At 40.8% G+C, this 23,557-nt stretch overlaps 1 protein-coding gene across 2 annotated transcripts in view; it reads right to left on the bottom strand.

Annotated features, from left to right (window-relative positions):
• Positions 1–16,043: 16,043 nt before the first annotated feature.
• Positions 16,044–23,557, bottom strand: part of POLR3B (RNA polymerase III subunit B) — a 132,778-nt gene continuing 125,264 nt past the window's right edge. The window contains exon 29 of one of the 2 annotated variants that reach the window (XR_007129397.1): positions 16,044–16,248. Coding sequence is in view for 1 of the 2 variants with exons in the window: in XM_047741197.1 (XP_047597153.1) it covers position 16,248 (1 nt within the window). In the remaining variant the exon portion in view is untranslated. The remainder of the gene's footprint in view (positions 16,249–23,557) is intronic. The other variant, XM_047741197.1, reaches the window with a different exon arrangement.

Here is a 23,557-nt window from a genome sequence, read left to right as displayed (position 1 = left end):
TCCAAGAGAAATTCCAATGCGGTTTTATTTCATCTGGAAGTGTAAATCAATGTAACGGGTAAGAAAGTGTTTATCTTTTCAAAAAAATTATGTTTGTCTTTGTTAAATAATGAGGTAACATGTATAGCTGTATAACTCAAATTATATGAAAGTGCATTAAAAATTAATCATCTCTTCTCTCCTATAATCCTATTGTGATAACATACTAATGATTTAGTATATGTGATTCCATACCTTTCCCTAGGCTCAAACGTTAATAACTGGATAAGAACATTTCAGTTTGGTTGTGTTGTAATTTCTACAGTCTCCTTTTGAATGTGATTTGGGTTGTTCCCAGGCTGTTGGATTTTTTTTGCCATCAATTATGTTAAAATAGACCATCCCTGCACATATGTTCTTAAGTACTGGCACTTTTATTTCTATCAAATAGATTGTTATGAAGGGCAATGTGAGGTCCTTTAATATTTTAATGATTTTGAAGGATTGCTTTCCCCAAAAGTTTAACAGTTTGCACTTCCATCACCAATATATGAAGGAGGCAGATTCTGCAAGCCCATACTTGCACTGAATGTCATCACTTTAAAAGATTTTTAGCCAAATGTAAAGTAAAAATGATGAATAATTGCTCTTTTAATTTATATTAGTGGGGTTTAGTGCCTTTTCATGTATTTATTTAGTTTTTGCTTTTTGTCCTTAAGGAATTGCTTACTTCTGTTTTGTGTTAAGCAGCCTTTAAAATGGCTCCCAGGGACCACACCTCTGGTATTCATATACTTATGCCATTCTCTCTCCTTGAGCATAAGCTAAATCTAGTGATTTATTTGTAATGAATAGAATTTGGTAAAAATGATGGGATGTCACTTTCAGTGTTTTTTTTTTCCCACTCTGTGGTTTGTGCTTTGAGGGTCTTATTTAAGAAAACTTCCTCTTGTCCCCAAGGTTATAAAACATGTTTTCATTTTTCTTTCATTAGCTTAAACTTTGACCATTCCATCAGAGATGTTTAATCCATCTGCAGTTCATCTTTGTAAACAATTTTTTTTTTCCAACACAGTTAACTTTCCGCGCCCCCCCCACCACCAAAACTATTGTCTTAGCTCAGGCTGCCATAACAAAATACTAGAGATTGGGTGGTTTAAAGAACAGATCTTAATTTTCCCACAGTCCTAGAGGCTAGTAGTCCAAGATCAAGTTCTAGTTGACTTGATTTCCTGGGAGGACCACCCTTCTGGCTTGCAGATGGCCAACCTTCTCTCTGTGTCCTCACGTGGCTTTTCCTTGGTGCGTATGCCTACACAGATGAAGAGATCTTTCTCTCTTCCTCTTCTTGTAAGACCACTAATCCTATAGGATTAGGCCCCCACATTTATGACCTCATTTAACCTTAGTGACCACCTTAAAGATCCCATCTCCAAGTATAGTCACATTGAGAGCTAAAACATGTAGGTTTGTGGGGAGGGGTTAAGGGGAACACAATTCAGTCCATACCAAATATCTATTAAATAATCCATACTTTCCCCAGTTTTGGTGGTGCCCTCACAATCATATTCTAGTTTCCTGTACTTGTACTCTCTAGTCTTTTTCTGTCATCTCTTTGCCTGTCCCTGACCGGCGCCACTCCGTTTTTGTCACTATGGCTCTCTGACATTTCTTTATATATGTGCTATATAAGCAAGTTTTCTCTTCTTTCTCAAAATTTAGCTACTCATGGAACTAATGATTTCACATATATTTTAAAATAAATTTATCAGATTTACTAAAACTTCCTGAGATATTTTAAATGGACTTGAGTTAAATTGAGTTGAATCAGCACGTTTACATGTTATTCATTCCACATACGAACATCATATAATCTCTCCACTTACTGAAAAAAGTCCCATGCCCTTTAATTGAGTTTCTTGATAAAGGACTTTGCTTTGGTCTGATTCATTCCAGGAGGCTTTATGGTTGGGCTGCTGTTGTGCATGATATCCTGTCTATATTTTATACGTAGCTATTGTTGGTACAGAAGAACACTCTTGGGTTATTTTATTTAAGTATGGGACAGACTCGGGGCTGTGCCACTAAGGTCTCCTTCAGGGGAACCTGCTCAGGCAGTGAGGTTGACTGGCATATCCTCCGCTGCTACCGCTCTGAATCCCCCTCTCATTCTTGCCTACAGGGGCCACACTTCAATGACTGGGCACAGCAGGGGTGATAGAGCTGGTTCATTCTTGCAGGATGCAGACTCTGCCTTAAGGTCTCCCTCTTCTCCTAACCGCCTAACAGAAACATTCTTAGAACCACGTGGAAGTCTGAGAGTATTTTACTCAATTTCCCTTCCTCCTCTCCTTTCACGGGTATCAAACATACCCTGTGGTGAAGATTCTACCCACCTTTTTCTGTTCCATTCCCTTTACGCTTCATGGAGATTTTCCTCCAATAAATTTCTATCGGGTCCCATCTTGTTTTGGCTCCTACTTCTTGGAAGACCTGTACCGAAACAGGAATAATTTACACACGGTAAGATGCTCAGATCTTGTGTACTGTTCCATGAGGATGAGAAATGCTTCTAATGCCTGTGTATCTCAGTCGGCCAACTACACTTGCTCACTCAATTCTTTCTTTCAATGGTCATTAGAGGACCATTTTAATGAGAATCCTTAGGTGAGTATATGATCACTTTATCTATTGAAGTATGTTTTATAAAAAAAATATAGCATCCTTGGTCATATCTATTTGTTCTGATAACATCACTACATTTTTTAAAATTTCATATTTCTCTGATTTGACTTTCTCCATCCCTATGGTTTTAGTCTTTTTATAACCTTTTGCTTTAAGGCTTTCTCTTGTAGGTAAGTCCTTCTGACTCTTTAGACTTTTATACTGAGTTTGATCTATTTCTACTAACTGCAATTACTCTTATATTTAAATTCTTAAAAAAAAACCCATCAGTATTTTTTCATGTAATCTATCTACCATACTTTCTTTTTCTTTTTTTTCCTTCCCTGTTAATTTCCATTACAAAGGGGAAAATTAAACCGAGTTTGGGTTTAGTAGTTATGAGCAACCACCAGGAGAATAAAATTGAATGTATAAGGGGCACCTAGGTGGCTCAGTGGGTTAAAGCCTCTGCCTTCAGCTCAGGTCATGATCCCAGGATCCTGGGATCGAGCCCTGCATCGGGCTCTCTGCTCAGCAGGGAGCCTGCTTCCTCCTCTCTCTCTCTCTGCCTGCCTCTCTGTCTACTTGTGATCTCTGTCTGTCAAATAAAATCTTTTAAAAAAAATTGAATGGAGGGAGGAGTCAAGATGGCGGAGAAGTAGCAGGCTGAGACTACTTCGGGTAGCGGGAGATCAGCTAAATAGCTTATCTAAAGATTGCAAACACCTACAAATCCAACGGGAGATTGAAGAGAAGAAGAACAGCAATTCTAGAAACAGAAAATCAACCACTATCTGAAAGGTAGGACTGGCGGAAAAGTGAATCCAAAGCGACAGGAAGATAGACCGCGGGGGGAGGGGCCGGCGAGCGGCGAGCGGCGGAGCAACGGAGCAAAATCAGGACTTTTAGAAGTCTGTTCCGCTGAGGGACATCGCTCCAGAGGCTTAAGTGAGGTGAAGCCCAGGCGGGGTCAGCGCGGCCTCAGGTCCCGCAGGGAGGCAGAAGGATCGGGGGTGTCTGAGTGTCGCAGAGCTTACCGGTATTAGAACGGGGAAGCCGGCTACAGAGACAGAGCCGAGGAGTGACTCTCAGCTCGGGGTTGCCTTGAACCGGTCGCAGGCTCGGTCAGCTCGGAGCGCGGCCGGAGGCAGGGTGACGGGAGTCATTGGGCGCTGTTCTCTGGGGGCGCACTGAGGAGTGGGGCCTCCGGCTCTCGGCTCCTCCAGGCCGGAGACCGGGAGGCCGCCATCTTCATTCCCGTCTTCCAGAACTCTACGGAAAGCGCTCAGGGAACAAAAGCTCCTGAAAGCAAACCCAGCAAACCCGAGCGGATTACTCAGCCCGGCCCGGGTAAGGGCGGTGCAACTCCGCCTGGGGAAAAGACGCTTGAGAATCACTACAACAGGCCCCTCCCCCAGAAGATCGATGAGAAACACAGCCAGGACCAAGTTCACCTACCAAGGAGTGCAGTTTCAATGCCAAGGAGAGCTGCGGAATTCCAGAGGAGAAGAAAGCAAAGCATGGAACTCATGGCTTTCTCCCCATGATTCTTTAGCCTTGCAGTTAATTTAATTTTTTTTTCTTTTTCAATTTTTTTTTCTCTTCTTCTGCTAAATTTTTTTAACTTTTACCGTTTTCTTTTTTAACGTTTTTTAAATAGTTTAATATATATATATATATATATATATATTCCTTTCTTTATTTTTTATCGGCTTTCTTTTTTTTTTTTTAAGATTTATTTATTTATTTATTTGACAGAGAGAGATCACAAGTAAGCAGATAGGCAGGCAGAGAGAGAGGAAGGGAAGCAGGCTTCCTGCTGAGCAGCGAGCCCGATGCGGGACTCGATCCCAGGACTCTGGGATCATGACCTGAGCCGAAGGCAGCGGCTTAACCCACTGAACCACCCAGGTGCCCCCTCGGCTTTCTTTTTTTAATAGTTTCTTTTTTTTTTTTCTTTCTGAACCCCTTTTTATCCCCTTTCTCCACCCTCACGATTTGGGATCTCTTCTGATTTGGCTAAAGCATATTTTCCTGGGGTTGTTGCCACACTTTTAGTATTTTACTTGCTCCTTCATATACTCTTATCTGGACAAAATGACAAGGCGGAAAAATTCACAACAAAAAAAAGAACAAGAAGCAGTACCAAAGGCTGGACCTAATCAATACAGACATTGGTAATATGTCAGATATAGAGTTCAGAATGACGATTCTCAAGGTTCCAGCCGGGCTTGAAAAAGGCATGGAAGATATTAAAGCAACCCTCTCGGGAGATATAAAAGCCTTTTCTGGAGAAATAAAAGAACTAAAATCTAACCAAGTTGAAATCAAAAAAGCTATTAATGAGGTGCAATCAAAAATGGAGGCTCTCACTGCTAGGATAAATGAGGCAGAAGAAAGAATTAGCGATATAGAAGACCAAATGACAGAGAATAAAGAAGCTGAGCAAAAGAGGGACAAACAGCTACTGGACCATGAGGGGAGAATTTGAGAGATAAGTGACACCATAAGATGAAACAACATTAGAATAATTGGGATTCCAGAAGAAGAGGAAACAGAGAGGGGAGCAGAAGGTATGTTGGAGAGAATTATTGGAGAGAATTTCCCCAATATGGCAAAGGGAACAAGCATCAAAATCCAGGAGGTTCAGAGAACCCCCCCAAAATCAATAAGAATACGTCCACACCCCCTCACCTAATAGTAAAATTTACAAGTCTTAGTGAAAAAGAAAAGATCCTGAAAGCAGCCCGGGAAAAGAAGTCTGTAACGTACAATGGTAAAAATATTAGATTGGCAGCAGACTTATCCACAGAGACCCGGCAGGCCAGAAAGAGCTGGCATGATATATTCAGAGTACTAAATGAGAAAAACATGCAGCCAAGAATACTATATCCAGCTAGGCTATCATTGAAAATAGAAGGAGAGATTAAAAGCTTCCAGGACAAACAAAAACTGAAAGAATTTGCAAATACCAAACCAGCTCTCCAGGAAATATTGAAAGGGGTCCTCTAAGCAAAGAGAGACCCTAAAAGTAGTAGATCAGAAAGAAACAGAGACAATATACAATAACAGTCACCTTACAGGCAATACAATGGCACTAAATTCATATCTCTCAATACTTACCCTGAATGTTAATGGGCTAAATGCCCCAATCAAAAGACACAGGGTATCAGAATGGATAAAAAAACAAAACCCATCTATATGTTGCCTACAAGAAACTCATCTTAAACCCGAAGACACCTCCAGGTTTAAAGTGAGGGGGTGGAAAAGAATTTACCATGCTAATGGACATCAGAAGAAAGCAGGAGTGGCAATACTTATATCAGATCAATTAGATTTTAAGCCAAAGACTATAATAAGAGATGAGGAAGGACACTATATCATACTCAAAGGAACTGTCCAACAAGAAGATCTAACAATTTTAAATATCTATGCCCCTAACGTGGGAGCAGCCAACTATATAAACCAATTAATAACAAAATCAAAGAAACACATCGACAAGAATACAATAATAGTAGGGGATTTTAACACTCCCCTCACTGAAATGGACAGATCATCCAAGCAAAAGATCAACAAGGAAATAAAGGCCTTAAATGACACACTGGACCAGATGGACATCACAGATATATTCAGAACATTTCATCCCAAAGCAACAGAATACACATTCTTCTCTAGTGCACATGGAACATTCTCCAGAATAGATCACATTCTTGGTCCTAAATCAAGTCTCAACCGGTATCAAAAGATTGGGATCATTCCCTGCATATTTTCAGACCACAATGCTCTAAAGCTAGAACTCAATCACAAGAGGAAATTTGGAAAGAACCCAAATACATGGAGACTAAACAGCATCCTTCTAAAGAATGAATGGGTCAACCAGGATATTAAAGAAGAATTGAAAAAATTTATGGAAACAAATGATAATGAAAACACAACGGTTCAGAATCTGTGGGACACAACAAAGGCAGTCCTGAGAGGAAAATATATAGCGGTCCAAGCCTTTCTCAAGAAACAAGAAAGGTCTCAGGTACACAACCTAACCCTACACCTAAAGGAGCTGGAGAAAGAACAAGAAAGAAACCCTAAACCCAGCAGGAGAAGAGAAATCATAAAGATCAGAGCAGAAATCAATGAAATAGAAACAAAACAAAAAAAATAGAACAAATCAACAAAACTAGGAGCTGGTTCTTTGAAAGAATTAATAAGATTGATAAACCCCTGGCCAGACTTATCAAAAAGAAAAGAGAAAGGACCCAAATAAATAAAATCATGAATGAAAGAAGAGAGATCACAATGAACACCAAAGAAATACAGACAATTATAAGAACATACTATGAGCAATTCTACGCCAACAAATTTGACAATCTGGAAGAAATGGATGCATTCCTAGAGACATATAAACTACCACAACTGAACCAGGAAGAAATAGAAAGCCTCAACAGACCCATAACCAGTAAGGAGATTGAAACAGTCATCAAAAATCTCCAAACAAACAAAAGCCTGGGGCCAGATGGCTTCCCGGGGGAATTCTACCAAACATTTAAAGAAGAACTAATTCCTATTCTCCTGAAACTGTTCCAAAAAATAGAAATAGAAGGAAAACTTCCAAACTCATTTTATGAGGCCAGCATCACCTTGATCCCAAAACCAGACAAGGATCCCATCAAAAAAGAGAACTACAGACCAATATCCTTGATGAACATAGATGCAAAAATTCTCGCCAAAATACTAGCCAATAGGATTCAACAGTACATTAAAAGGATTATTCACCACGACCAAGTGGGATTTATTCCAGGGCTGCAAGGTTGGTTCAACATCCGCAAATCAATCAATGTGATACAACACATTAATAAAAGAAAGAACAAGAACCATATGATAGTCTCCATAGATACTGAAAAAGCATTTGACAAAGTACAGCATCCCTTCCTGATCAAAACTCTTCAAAGTGTAGGGATAGACGGCACATACCTCAATATTATCAAAGCCATCTATGAAAAACCCACCGCAAATATCATTCTCAATGGAGAAAAACTGAAAGCTTTTCCGCTAAGGTCAGGAACACGTCAGGGATGTCCGTTATCACCACTGCTATTCAACATAGTACTAGAAGTCCTAGCCTCAGCAATCAGACAACAAAAGGAAATTAAAGGCATCCAAATCGGCAAAGAAGAAGTCAAACTATCACTCTTTGCAGAGGATATGATACTATATGTGGAAAACCCAAAAGACTCCACTCCAAAACTGCTAGAACTTGTACAGGAATTCAGTAAAGTGTCAGGATATAAAATCAATGCACAGAAATCAGTTGCATTTCTCTACACCAACAACAAGACAGAAGAAAGAGAAATTAAGGAGTCCATCCCATTTACAATTGCACCCAAAACTATAAGATACCTAGGAATAAACCTAACCAAAGAGACTAAGAATCTATACACAGAAAACTATAAAGTACTCATGAAAGAATTTGAGGAAGACACAAAGAAATGGAAAAATGTTCCATGCTCCTGGATTGGAAGAATAAATATTGTGAAAATGTCTATGCTACCTAAAGCAATCTACACATTTAATGCAATTCCTATCAAAGTACCATCCATTTTTTTCAAAGAAATGGAACAAATAATCCTAAAATTTATATGGAACCAGAAAAGACCTCGAATAGCCAAAGGAATATTGAAAAAGAAAGCCAAAGTTGGTGGCATCACAATTCCGGACTTCAAGCTCTATTACAAAGCTGTCATCATCAAGACAGCATGGTACTGGCACAAAAACAGACACATAGATCAATGGAACAGAATAGAGAGCCCAGAAATAGACCCTCAACTCTATGGTCAACTCATCTTCGACAAAGCAGGAAAGAATGTCCAATGGAAAAAAGACAGCCTCTTCAATAAATGGTGTTGGGAAAATTGGACAGCCACATGCAGAAAAATGAAATTGGATCATTTCCTTACACCACACACGAAAATAGACTCAAAATGGATGAAGGATCTCAATGTGAGAAAGGAATCCATCAAAATCCTTGAGGAGAACACAGGCAGCAACCTCTTCGACCTCAGCCTCAGCAACATCTTCCTAGGAACATCGCCAAAGGCAAGGGAAGCAAGGGCAAAAATGAACTATTGGGATTTTATCAAGATCAAAAGCTTTTGCACAGCAAAGGAAACAGTGAACAAAACCAAAAGACAACTGACAGAATGGGAGAAGATATTTGCAAATGACATATCAGATAAAGGGCTAGTATCCAAAATCTATAAAGAGCTTAGCAAACTCAACACCCAAAGAACAAATAATCCAATCAAGAAATGGGCAGAGGACATGAACAGACATTTCTGCAAAGAAGACATCCAGATGGCCAGCAGACACATGAAAAAGTGCTCCATATCACTCGGAATCAGGGAAATACAAATCAAAACCACCATGAGATATCACCTCACACCAGTCAGAATGGCTAAAATTAACAAGTCAGGAAATGACAGATGCTGGCGAGGATGCGGAGAAAGGGGAACCCTCCTACACTGTTGGTGGGAATGCAAGCTGGTGCAACCACTCTGGAAAACAGCATGGAGGTTCCTCAAAATGATGAAAATAGAACTACCCTATGACCCAGCAATTGCACTGCTGGCTATTTACCCTAAAGATACAAACGTAGTGATCCGAAGGGCCACGTGCACCCGTATGTTTATAGCAGCAATGTCTACAATAGCCAAACTATGGAAAGAACCTAGATGTCCATCAACAGACGAATGGATAAAGAAGATGTGGTATGTATACACAATGGAATACTATGCAGCCATCAAAAGAAATGAAATCTTGCCATTTGCGATGACGTGGATGGAACTAGAGGGTATCATGCTTAGCGAAATAAGTCAATCGGAGAAAGACAACTATCATATGATCTCCCTGATATGAGGAAGTGGAGAGGCAACATGGGGGGTTAAGGGGGTAGGAGAAGAGTAAATGAAACAAGATGGGATTGGGAGGGAGACAAACCATAAGTGACTCTTAATCTCACAAAACAAACTGAGGGTTGATGGGGGGAGGGGGGTTGGAAGAGGGGGGGTGGGGTTATGGATATTGGGGAGGGTATGTGCTATGGTGAGTGCTGTGAAGTGTGTAAACCTGGTGATTTGCAGACCTGTACCCCTGGGGATAAAAATATATGTTTATAAAAAATAAAATTTAAGAAAAGAAAAAAAAAATTGAATGTATAATTTCAGGCAAAAAAATTTCAATATATCTGACCAATGTTTTAAATTTTTTAAAAAGACTTGTTTTATTATTTTTTGAAACTTTTTAAAAAAAAAGATTTTGTTTATTTATTTGACAGAGAGAGACATAGTGAGAGAGTGAGCACAAGCAGGGGGAGTGGGTGAGGGAGAAGGCAGACTTCCTCGGAGCCGGGAGCCCGATGCAGGGCTCAGTCCCAGGGCCCTGGGTTCATAACCCGAGCTGAAGGCAGATGCCTAAGGACTGAGCCACCCAGGCACCCCCTATGTATTTACTTTAGAGAGAGGGAGAGAGCATGGCCACAGGGCAGAGAAGAGAGTCTTTTTTTTTTTTTTTTAAGATTTTATTTGTCAGAGAGAGAGGGAGAGAGAGCGAGCACAGGCAGACAGAATGGCAGGCAGAGGCAGAGGGAGAAGCAGGCTCCCCGCGGAGCAAGGAGCCTGATGTGGGACTCGATCCTAGGACGCTGGGATCATGACCTGAGCCGAAGGCAGCTGCTTAACCAACTGAGCCACCCAGGCATCCCCAGAGAAGAGAGTCTTAAGTAGACTCTACACTGAGCCTGGAGCCCAACTTGCGGCTTGATCTCAAGGCTCTGAGATCATGACCTGAGGTGAAGCCAGGAGTCAGACACTTAACCAACTGCACCACCCAGGTGCCCCGATCTATCTGATCAATCTTCATTACTGATTGCTGTGTATGTAAAATTTTTGTTTGCTTATTTTGTTGTAATGGTTGCTTACTTTTACAACAGTGACATTTACTGAATTATTTCTTTGTACCTCCGTATTCAGTCACCTTCCCTCCCCTTCCTCCAGTGTTTTCCCTTCTTGCTGGACCACTTCTTCTAAGAAGGTTTTAAAAGAGGGTCTTCGTATGGTAAACAGTAATTATGTTGACATCACACTTAAATGAGAGTTTAGCTGGCTATGGAATTTTAGGTCCCAAGTTCTTTTATTGAAAATATCGCTGTTTGGTCTCCTTGCAGATGTTGCTGTTGAGAAATAGTGTTGGTCTACTTCTTCTTCCTTTATAGGCAATTTGCTTTGCATCTAGAGGAGTTTAAGCTTTTTTTCTGTCTTCATGTACTTAGGTGATACAAAAATGTACCTACGTATGTTTTTCCTCATCTGTCTTATTTCTTTAAGTACTTGTTTTTGTAATTTGAGGTTTTAAAACTTTCTCTAATCTGAGAAAACCGTCATTATTTAGTTAAATATTCCACTCTATATTTTTCCTCTTCTTCTGAGATTTCTATTATTTGAATGTTGACGCTTCTATTTTCCATGTCTCTTTTCTTTCTTGTATTTCATCTCTATAACCCATCCTGATACTTTCTGTAACAAATCCTCCACTTCTTCGATTATTCTGTCTTTTTCTGCTATTCAAACTATTGAATCCTTCCCTTCCTTCCCCACCCGCCCCCATACTCAGGAATTCCTCTCAGAGCTCCTTTATGCCTTTGCCTTTACAATCATTTCTTTTTGCTTTGATATATTTATTTTTCTTTCTTGATCTGTTTGGTCTGCTGAATTTGCTTCATCTACATTTTTTCCATGTGTTGTTTTTTTCGTATCCCAGTGGCCCTCCCAACAAGCTAATTGTTATTATTTTTCCTATGAGGTTGCATTCAGGGGAGGGGATGCAGTATTAGAACCGGGCTACTGGCTTCTAGGGAGTGGTGGCCAGGGATCTCCTGAAAACCCTACCAGGTACTGGAAATCTTCTCACAATAATAATTTATTTGCCCAAACTGTCCATAAAGCCAAGGATGAGAAGTTCTACCTTGAGGTATTAGATGTCTGAGCTGATAAGAAGGGCCAAAGCATAAGCCCTAGCTTCTATCTGTCCTGATAAGTTTGACTCGGGGTTTGCAGGGAGAGTGAGAACCCATCTCAGTATATGATGGTTCACACTCATTCTTCTTCAAGAACTGTCTATGAAGCAGGAGTCACCATAAAGCAGAGTGGGGCAAGCAAGGAATGCGAAGGGGCTGGCCAGTCAGTTTGCACACACAGTTAACTAGCTCTTTTTTTTTTTATATTTTATTTATTTATTTGACAGACAGAGATCACAAGTAGGCAGAGAGGCAGGCAGAGAGAGAGGGGGAAGGCAGGCTCTCTGCCGAGCAGAGAGCCCGATGTGGGGCTCGATCCCAGGACCCTGAGATCATGACCTGAGCGGAAAGCAGAGGCTTTAACCCACTGAGCCACCCAGGTGCCCCTACAGTTAACTAGTTCTTAACAACCTAGCTTGGCTAGCGTGTCCACTCTGTTGTTACCCTGGCAGTCCTGACAATACAGGGCTGGCTACTGTGTATTCTGCTTCACTGTGGCACTGGGCTGGACAAGGTCTGCCCAGGACAGTGTTAAAGAGCCCAGGTGCATCTCAAAGTCTCCATAACCCAGCTGCCCCTGGTCTCCATCCATGAGGTTCAGCCATGTTGGCTCTGGGCTTCCATTTCTCCCTCACACCAGGACCTAAACACCTCCCAGTGTTCCAGAGAGTTTTCACAAATTTACCTTAGTTTCATACAACTTTCTTCTGATTTTTGTGGCATTTATGGGGGGGGGGCTTGAAGGAAGGCATTAGGGAGGCTAAGCTTATCCCTCATATTATCAGAGACTGGAATGCCCAAATTATTTAGAGTTTTAAAACTGTATATACGTATCTCTTGGATAAAACAAAAATTAATTTTAAAATGAAAAGAACAAGAAACTGAAGAAACCGAGGGAATGTGCAAAAGTTACCGTTTGAATGGTGCCTGGAGAATGAGTCAATACAGCTAGAATTAGGTTCAACCTGAGTAAGAGACCCAAAAGAACAGTGATTTATTCTAGATAGATAGAAGTTTATTTCTTTTATGTGTGCGTGTGTGTGTGTGCGTGTGTGTGTGTGTGTGTGGTTATCTTGTCCTTCATGACCTACATCCCTAAGATTACCTCATAGTCCAAGATAGTTGCTTTAGCTCTATTTACTATGCCTCTCTTGCAGGCAACAGGAAGGAGAAAGGGAAAAAGGAGGCAAAGGGCATACGATAACTGTTTTTTAAGGAATGTGTTTCTGTTTTCTAATGCAGCATAACAAACCACCCCAACACTTAACACAAGTTAACATTACTGTTGTGGCTTAACACAACAGTAATTTATTTTTTTCTTCTTTTTTTCACAACAGTAATTTATTATAAATTATGATTCTGTGAGTAGAATGCACAGTTCTTCTGATTACCTGGTGTTGGCCAACACTCGGGGACAGTTGATACGTCCAAACAGACCTCAGCTGCATGGCTGGCAAGTTGGCACTGGCTGTTAGCTAGGAGCTTAGATGGGGCCATGGCCCGAAACCTCAGTTCTCCTTCCTGAGGGTTTTTCCTCACAGCTGCTTGGGCCCCTCAAGGCATGGAAGCTGCATTTGAAAAGGACCGTGCCAAGCATGAGTGTCCCTAGAGGAAGGAAATTATAGCTCTAATCCTCTTTTTTTTTAATTATTTTTTAAAAGATTTTTATTTATTTATTTGACAGAGAGAGATCACAAGTAAGCAGAGAGGCAGGCAGAGAGAGAGAGCTGAGCAGAGAGCCCGATGCGGGGCTCGATCCCAGGATCCGGGGATCATGGCCCGAGCCAAAGGCAGAGGCTTAACCCACTGAGCCACCTAGGCGCCCCAATATAGCTCTAATCCTCTTAAGGCCAAAGCTGGGAAGTCCCTAAATGTCTCTCCTACTGCATTGCACTGGTCAAAGCAGTCACAGGAGCAGCCCAAGGAAGTGTGGTGGTGGACACGCTCCACTTCCTGATGTGAAGGGTGGCCTGCACATCCTGGAGGGTGGAATCATTGGGAGACATCTTTGGAGATGAGCAATCATAGAAATTTCCTGGAAGTTGTCAGAGGACACCTATGCTCACCTCCCATCATCCAGAATTAAGTCTAGGTTGTATGACCATGCTTAGCTGCAAAGGAGGTTAGAAAACAGACTTTTTAAACTGACATTTGGGTACCTGGATAAAAACTGAGGGTTTGACTTCTATGAGAGAACGAGTTGAAATGAGTCATCAAAGGTGCCTGGGTGGCTCAGTTCGTTAAATACCTGCCTTTGCCAAGGTCATGATCCCAGGGTCCTGGGATCGAGTCCCACATTGGGCTCCCTGCTTAGTAGGGAGTTTTTCCCTCTGCTCCCATCCCCCCACCCACCCCATTCATGCTCTCTCTCTCTCTCTCTCTCAAAAATAAGTAAATAAGATCTTCTTTTTTTTTTTAAGAAACAAATAATCAAAACATAAATAGCATGGAGTGGCTAAAGGGAACCCAGATACAAAACTGAGGGGCGGAAGAGGCAGAGAGACCAGCAAAAAGAATGGCAAGATGAACAGAAAGACAAAGCAGCTCAGTACAAGAACACAGTTAAGCAGATCTAATGACAAAAGATACTCTTAGAAATGATATTTTATTCATTATTTTACCATTGATTGTCAAACACTTACCTATTCCCCACTACAGTCCAGGTCCTGGGCTATGTTCTAGGCATATAACAAGAATAAGACATTGTTCCTATACTTGGGGGTAGATGCAGGGTAAAGGCAAAAAGGAAAGACAAGGCTTTCATGCCTCTTCCTCCTCTGCCTCCCAATTTAGAACTTTCACTGATGTCACATAAGGGTAGAAGCAATAAAAGGCACCAAGAGTCTTTATTTGAAGAGCAGTAAACATTTGCATATTTGGTAGAATTTTCTAAATATTCCATCTTAAGTTCCACATTCCCAAAATAGCCACTCCTGGGTTTCCAGACTAGGCTAAGCCCCGACTATAAACATCTGTAGGTTTTGCACACTCAGCATCTCTCTATTCACACTCATTCTGTTAAAAAACAGCTCTGTTTTTCTTTGATACCCTCTGCTTTGGTCTCTGGCTGACCTATATGGAACTGACTCCATTCCCATGTCAAGGGGTGGGCATGTGGCCCAAACATAGCTTGGGATCTTGTTAGAATTCTTGCAAGAGTTTAAACAGGAAGGGCAAATTGCAGGTTCTGCTGGAGGTAGACTAAGAGGAGAGGCTGCCCAAGGCTAAGTTCTGGACAGACAGAAGCAGAACCAAGGAAAGATGGGACAGTCCCAATGATTGGATCCAACTATGCCTGAAGGATGATCTCCTCTTAGACTTTTCAAATGAATGAACCGGTAAATTTGCCTTCTTGCTTAAGGCTGTTTGAGTTTGGCTTTTGCTACTTGCAAACAAGAGAGTCCCAAATAAATGAATAATCTCTATGTCATAGATTTTTATCATACCTGTTCTTCTCCTTTGAGAGCTTTGGTCAATGTCTTTTAATCACTATTTCAATGTTCATCAATGATGGAGAGGGTCCGTCTCCTCTGACCATGTGCTTATTGAGTAGAATAGTAAATAGGATTTCCACACTATTTACATGATGTCTTCCTGCCTGCCTCCCTCTACCTGAACACAGGGCTGAATTCTCCAAGGTAAATATACATGTGTACTGCCTCCATTGTCCTGCCCTTCCTTCTGGCAATGGTAGATGACTGCTGCTTTGCCACTTCTCAACACTCCTCAGGGTAAAACCATCTCAGCCATGTTCTGTCACTTAGAAAAGTGCCCATCTCATAATAAATGTTCAATATGTATTAGTGATATTAATGAAAATAACTACAAATAATAATTTAAAAGCATAACTTAAATTATTCTGCTCTTTTCTTTTTCACTTAATAATGTATGTGGGAGCTCCTGACATGTATGTGGAGTAGCCTTGGTCTTTAAAAACATTTTTTATGTCTTTCTTTGTATGGCTGTTCCATAATTTATTTAATCAGTTCCATCTTTGTTGATATTAGGTAGTTTCTATTTTTCTTTTAGGATAAATACTGCTACAGTGAATTTCTTTATATGTTCACTTTGCCTGTATGTGCAATAGATGTAGGATGTATTACTAGAAATAGAATTGCTGGATCAAAGAGAACAACTATGTTAGAATCAGCTTATCAAGTTCTGTGAACATCCTGCTGGGATTGTGATTGGAATTTTCACTGAATCTATAGGTCATTTTGGGGAGCACTGGCATCTTTATGTTATTATCTTCCTGACAATAATAGATCTTCCTGAACATAATAGATCTCTTTATTCAGATCTTTATTGTCTCTCAATTCATAGAGAAGAATAGTAAGCCCAAAGAGGTCAGTATCTTCTAGAAGAACAATGTAGGGCAGAGAGACTTGTCCTATCAGCAATTAGGACTTATGATGAAGCTACGGTTATGAAGATAACATGGTGCAGGACAAACACTGGATAGAGCAAAGGTCCCAGGAACAGATCTATTTATCTGTCATGGAAGACCAGTGGTGAAAAGAAGTACTATTCCACAAGTGGATCTGAAAAAAAAAAAAAAAAAAAAAAAAGTCATTCATATTGGTTAAAAAAAAATGGAATTTATCCCTACCTCACACCATAGATAATTAACCCAGATGGATGACAAACTTACATGTCAAGAGCAAAATTTTACAAGTTTTGATATAAAATACAGGTAAATATTATTTTGAGAAATAAGAATATCTTAAAAAGTGTTAACTATGAAAGAAAATATTGATACATTTGTCTCATAAAATTAAGAATTATTCATCAAAGACACTGAAAATAGAGTGAAAATATAAATTAAGGCTGTCTGTTTGCTACTGCTGTATCAAATTTTTAATTAGCACTTCCTTGGTATATACTTTTCTTTCCCTTTATTTTCAATCATTATAGGTGATTTACCTTAAGGTATATAGTTTGTAATTGGTATATAGCTGATATTAAAAATCCAATTTTATAGTCTCTCTTTTTTGTTATGGTAGGTAAATTAACCTGGGTAGTGGGCTGAATGGTGACCCCTAAAGACATATACCCTTTCTGACCCTCAGAGCCTGTGAATGTGGTATTTGGACAAAGGGTCTTTGCAGAGGTAAAGATGAGATCATCCTGGATCATCCAGATGGACCCAAAACCCAATGACACATGTTCCTATAAGAGACACACCAGGGGCAGACACAAGAGAGAAGGCCATGAGAAGGAGGCAGATTGGAGTTATATAGCCACAAGCCAAAGGTGGGAGCTGCAAAGGAAGGATTCTCTCCTGACCCTTCAGAGGGAGCAGGACACTGCTGACACCACCTGGATTTTGGATTTCTGGCCTCTAGAACACTGAAAGAGTAAATTTCAGCCGTTTCAGGCTACTGAGTTTGTGGTAACTTGGTAATAGCAGACCTGGAAAATGAATAATTCTATTTATACTTATTGTGGTAAATAGCAGAGTTGGGTTTATTTATATTTAACACCTATTTTTGTGTTTTGTTTACCATTTAAAAAAAAAGTTTTGGGGCGCCTGGGTGGCTCAGTCGGTTAAACGTCTGCCTTCAGCTCAGGTCATGATCCTAGGGTCCTGGGATCGAGCCCCACGTCTGGCTCCCTGCTCAGCGGGAAGCCTGCTTCTCCCTCTCCCACTCCCTCTCTCACTGTCTCTATCAAATAAATAAAATCTTTAAAAAAAATTTTTAAAAAAAGTTTTTATTTATTTGAGAGAGAGAGCAAAACCAGAGGAAGGGACTGAGGGAGAAGGAGAGACAGGCTCCCCACTGAATAGGGAGCCTGATGCGGGGCTCGATAACAGAACCCTGGGATCATGACCTGAGCTGAAGGCAGAGGCTTAACTGACTGAGCCACCCAGGTGCCCCTACCATGTTTTTTTTTTTTTTTTTCTGCTTAATTTTCTTTCCTGATTTCTATTGGATTGATAAGGTTTTCTATGTTCTTTTACTTCCTTTTGTGTTGACTGTATTTCTGTCCTTCTAATGGTTGCACTTGAAGTTTTAACATAAATAATAAATCTTATAAAAAGCCATGTCATAAAATAACAATCTCAACAGGCTTTAATATTGCCTCGTGAACATAAACCCCACCCAATACTGATTCCTATACTTTGTTTCACTTTTCTATACATAAAAAAGTTAAGTTTTTATAGTCTACAGTTAATTAAATTTATGCACACATTCATTAATTGCTGTATTCATCATTGTGTCTTGAACCCCACAGCTTTCCTCCTTTCTTCTTGCTAAAGGACACATCTGATGTACAATAAACTCTTTTAGTCTTTGTGTGTTGGAAACTGTTTTGTCATCACTCCCCTCCCCTTCCCCCCTTTCTTCACAATCCTACCAGCCAGCCCAGTGGACCTACCCGGCTCCCTCACCCCTGAGCAGGTCTTATCTGGCAATGTAGGGTTCCTGCCCCATGGTGATATGCAAGCAATGGCAATGAGACTGCCAAGCTGTCAGGGGACAGCTTGATTTAATTCCTGGTCATAAACTGTGCTGTGTTCTTTGCCTCCCGAGGACCACATCTTCACACACGCCTCGTACCAGGCACAGTTGGCAATGGCTTTTCAGCCTCCTTTCCTAGATGGAGGTGCAGCCTTTGTTTTCTGGCGATGACCCTGGCTACATATGATCATGCTTAGACCCTGTGACCCTACAAAAGGTAAACTCCCAGCTGCCATGGCTGGTTCAGAGCCCGGTGTCCATAGCTCAGGTTTTCACTTCGTGTTACTGTCCTGTTTCCTAGTGCATGGAGATATTTAATTTGTTTTTGAAACTGGCTTTATTTGTCTAATTTTCTGTTTGTGTATTTTGTCCATTATTGCCATTTGAAAAAAAAAAAGGAGGGGGGGAAGTGACTCAATGCATGAACGTTCAGAACTGTATTCTTTAATTTTCCAGAAAAATTTTTTTTAAAACATTAGACTTCCTTAAAGTTTTGGTTCAATTCCACCTGGGAAAAACATGTCAGACTTTTTTTGGTGGATGACAGCTGACTAAATCTTTAAAACTTAATTTTTTTCTAAATAATGGTCTGTTTAGATTTTTCTCTTTTCTAAGGTTAGTATTAGACATCCATTTTTTTTTCTGGAAAATCATCTTAGCTCATTTTGCAACTAAACAAATAAGACATGTAATTATTTTACATGTAATTATTTTAATATTTAATATTGTTATTTTAAAAATAATTATATGTAATTATTTACTCTAAGTCTGAAGTTATTTTCATCATTCTTCTTTATTGTATTTTTTGTGCTTTCTCCTTTTTTTTTCTTGATTATGTTGTTTTTGTTTTTGTTTTAAAGATTGTTTTATTATTTATTTGACAGACAGAGATCACAAGTAGGCAGAGAGGCAGGCAGAGAGAGAGGAGGAAGCAGGCTCCCTGCCGAGCAGAGAGCCCGATGCAGGGCTCGATCTCAGGACCCTGAGATCATGACCTGAGCCAAAGGCAGAGGCCTCAACCCACTGAGCCACCCAGGTGCCCCTTGATTAGGTTGTTTTTATCCTAAATAACCCTGCTTACTTTTTAGTTAAAATCTTTTCCTTTCTAATACATTAAAGTCTCCATCAGTTTTTCTTTCTTCTGTCCTCATATTTATTCCATTTATTTTCTAATTTCTTGAGTTAGATCATTTTTCATTTTTTAGTATTTATATTTTTTAGTAATCTCTACACCTAACATGGGGCTCAAACTCACAACCGTGAGATCAAGAGTCCCATACTCCTCCGACTGAGCCCGCCAGGGTTCATTTTTTAATTTATAAATATCCATGTCTTTAGCTCTGAATTTTTCTCTGTATGCTATTTTAGTCATATAAGTCCACATATGAAGTGTTTTCATTACAGTTATTTTCTAAAAAATTCTATTTTTGTTTCAGTTTTTGATTCAACAGTTGTGAGGTTGCTTCTTGTTCTTTGTTTTCTAGTTTTGTCATTGATTGTGAGCTTTTCTGTATGGTGACTGGAGAACGTTTTATCTTGTGAGGTTCTTGAGAAGATAGCGACTACTTGTTCTGTGAGCTTAATGCATGTAAGGGCCTGCCCCTCCCAGAGGAACTGGCTTGTGGACCCCGGATGTAGGGGTGGGGCAGGCCCGGTGTAGATGTCCAATCAGTGGAGCGTGAGTATATCCACTGGGCTGAATTGGGATTCAATTGGCCGCCTGTGTAGGGGCGGGACTCAACCACCCCCATAAAGGTTGGTTTGCGAGGCTGGCGGGAAGAGAATAGGGAGAGCTGTCAGAAGAAGAAGAAGGAAGAAGCAGCAGCAGAAGAGTCAGTGGGAGCAGAAGAAGAGCTGTAACAGCTCCTGTAAGAGCTATAAGCGCCGCTGGCGGTCCCGCGCCAGGCGGCCCCGTGCCGCTGGCAGCCCTGAGCCACCGGCGGCCCTGACGCCAGCGGTCCCAAGCCGCCAGCGGTCCCGACGCCAGTGGTCCTGAGCCACCAGCGGCCCCGAGCCACCGGCGGTCCAGACACCAGCAGCCATGAGCCGCCAGCAGCTCTGAGCCACCGGCGGTCCCGCGCCGCCAGCGGTCGAGATGCCAGCGGCCCCGCGCCACCAGCACCCCGACACCTGTGGCCCCGAGATGCCTGCGGCCCCGACGCTAGCGGCCCTGCCCATACACTGCAACCCTGGGCAGCAGCGCCGCCGGGATTGGCCTAGACGGCAGCAACCTCGCCAGGAACCCTGAGCCGCTGCCTCACCAGAGCTGTGTCATTCTGGGGAGCGGCTTCGTCTGGGGAGAGGCCTCCTAGGTGAATGGCCCTGCGGAAGCAGCATCGTCAGGGAAGAGGCTTCCTCCAGAGCGGCCTCACTGGAGCAGCCTTGTCTGGGGAGCAGCCTCGCCAGAGCAGCCTTGTCAGAGTGGCGTCATGGGGAGCAGAATCTGTGTCATTGGTGTTGTCCTCCCTGTCATTGTCGCTGTCGTCATCACCTCTTCTTGGGAGCGGCCCTGTCCGGGGAGCGACCTCACCAGCAGCGGCCTTCTTGGGAGTGGCCTCTTCTTGGGAGCTGCTCCAACCAGGGAGCGGCCTTCTTGGGAGTGACCTTGTCGGAATCATCGTCGTTGTCTTTTCATAAGAGACAGCCCTGACCGGTCAGTTTGATTTTTGATGCTTGGCGTGAAATAAAGCTTTGATTTTCGCTATATATCAATCTCGTTCCTTTGATCACAGACCCTAACATGCATAAAATATGTCTTAAGTATTTATGTAGGTCTTCTCTCAGCTTATTTATTATTTTATGAACTTTACATGTCATTGGCTCAGGTAAAGTCTCCTACTCCTACCTCTTCTTTTACCTCTTTGTGTTTTTGCTTTGTGAATTTGAATGGTATTGTAATTGGTATATAAATATATATAAATATAAGGTCTTCCTTATAGTACTCTCCTTATTATGAATTGTCTTTATTTACCCCCATTTAATATTTTTCCCCTGACTTTTATTAAGCGACCATTTTTGCTCTTTTTGTTTATATAGCCCAGAGTTTTACCCCGTATTTCTGTTTTAAACTTCCTTCGTTATCACATTTTATATCACTGCAAATAGCTGACTTTTGCTTTGAGATCCAGCTTGGGTATTTTTATTTTAGTAAATTTATCCATTGGAATTTATCATTAACAACAGATACATTTGGTATTTTTTTTTTTAAGATTTTATTTATTTATTTGACAGAGAGAAATCACAAGTAGGCAGAGAGGCAGGCAGAGAGAGAGAGGAGGAAGCAGGCTTCCCGCTGAGCAGAAAGCCCGATGTGGGGCTCGAACCCAGGACCTGGGATCGTGACCTGAGCCGAAGGCAGCGGCTTAACCCACTGAGCCACCCAGGAGCCCCTACATTTGGTATTTTTAATGGTCTTTTATGTTACAATATGTATTGCTTATCCCTTTAAAAATCTTTTTAATATGTGATTTGTGTTTTGGGGGGTTAATTTTGTGCACATATTTCCTGAGGATTTGAAAGGTTTTAAGTTGGCTTTTAGTTATTTCAATGGCTAGTGTTTTTATTTTAGTGGTTGAATTTTATATAATTAACTTTCTTTTTCTTCAAATAACAGTTATCAGCTCTTGACTATGTGCAATAAAAGTTAGTATGCTTCCGCCTCTTCCCACCTCACCTGTCAATTTCTCCCCTCCATGGTAACTTTCAGTTCCCTGTATTATACTGTGGTTGTTGGTTCTTCTAGTATTTATGTTTAAACATCCTTTATACCTTTATATATCTTTATATAACTTTAAATATCTAAACTTAAATAACTTTTTGAAGTTTTAACTTTTAAAAAAATTTTTTTTAAGATTTTATTTATTTATTTGACAGACAGAGATTACAAGTAGGCAGAGAGGCAGGCAGAGAGAGAGGGGGAAGCAGGCTCCCTGCTGAGCAGAGAGCCTGATGTGGGGCTCGATCCCAGAACTGTGAGATCATGACCCGAGCCGAAGGCAGAGGCTTTAACCCACTGAGCCACCCAGGCGCCCCTGAAGTTTTAACTTTTAAATAACTAAAATATCCTTTTATATCTGTTAGTTTTAATATCTCAGCTTTAAAACCCTTCGAAGTCAGGTTGTCAAAGAGGAACTAATCAGTACATTTTTTTTAAAGATTTTATTTAGTTATTTGACAGACAGAGATCACAAGTAGGCAGAGAGGCAGGCAGAGAGAGAGAGGAAGGGAAGCAGGCACCCTGCTGAGCAGAGAGCCCGATGTGGGGCTGGATCCCAGGACCCTGAGACCATGACCTGAGCCGAAGGCAGAGGCTTAACCCACTGAGCCACCCAGGAGCCCCTAATCAGTACATTTTTTAAAGGAGAATTTATGTATTTATGTATGTATGTATTTATTTATTTGAGAGAGAGAGAGAGAGCGCCATGCATGAGTGGGGGTGGGGCAGAGGAAGAGGGGTGAGAGACTCTCAAGCAGACTCCCACTGAGCATGGAGCCCAAGGAGGGGGGCAGTTGGCTGGATTGCCTACAGCTTCTTTAATAAGGGCTCCTGAGCAATATGCTCCCTGTAGGTTCAAACATATTTGTTGTTTGCTTTTATTTTTCAAAAAATACTGGCTGGGTACAGATCTTTATTTTCTCTGAGGAATTTGTAGACATTGCCCAACTGTTTTCCAGGGCTGATGTTGCAGAAGAGAAGTATGTGGCCAGCCATGATTTCTCCCATTATAGGTGGTTTTTTTTTTTTTTTTCACATGGATACCCCAAATATTTGTTATTTTTCTTTGGTACACAGTAAACCTTCTAATTTCAGTGTTGATTCTCCTGTATCAAATATTCCAGGGGTATTATGGGTCTGTCAAGCTGTGGTTTAAGGCTTTTCTTTTTTGCAAAAAGGTTTTCTAAAATTTTAAAGATTTTTTTTGTTGTTCCATTTCTTTGGTATTCTTCTTGGGATGTCAATTTTGCATAAGTTTCATCTCCATCATCTTTCAGTTTGTTATTTTATCTCTATTCCTTTTTCAAAATCAACTCCATTATGAAATAATTTATATACAATAAAATGCACACATTTTAAGTTTACAGTTGGATGAGTGTCAGTAAACATGTAAATCTATATAACCCCCACAATAATCAATAGGTAATATTTTCATTATTCTAACCAGTTCCCTTTTGCCCCTTCTCAGTTTCCACCTCCCATCTTCAGCCTCAAGCAACCACTGATCTGGTTTTTATCACTACAGATTAGATTAGTAGGTACTTTTCTGTTTGGCTTCTTTCACTGGATATAATATTTTTGATATTGACCTACTTTGTTGCATATATCAGTAGGTTTCTTCCTTTAATTTTTTTTTATTTTTTTTAAATATTTCATTTATTTATTTGAGAG

This window comes from Lutra lutra, chromosome 8 (assembly GCF_902655055.1).
Source record: "Lutra lutra chromosome 8, mLutLut1.2, whole genome shotgun sequence".
In the NCBI taxonomy this organism is placed as follows: domain Eukaryota; kingdom Metazoa; phylum Chordata; class Mammalia; order Carnivora; family Mustelidae; genus Lutra; species Lutra lutra.
The sequence above is the reverse complement of the archived record's forward strand: the minus strand, read 5'-3'. Positions and strand labels throughout refer to the sequence as shown.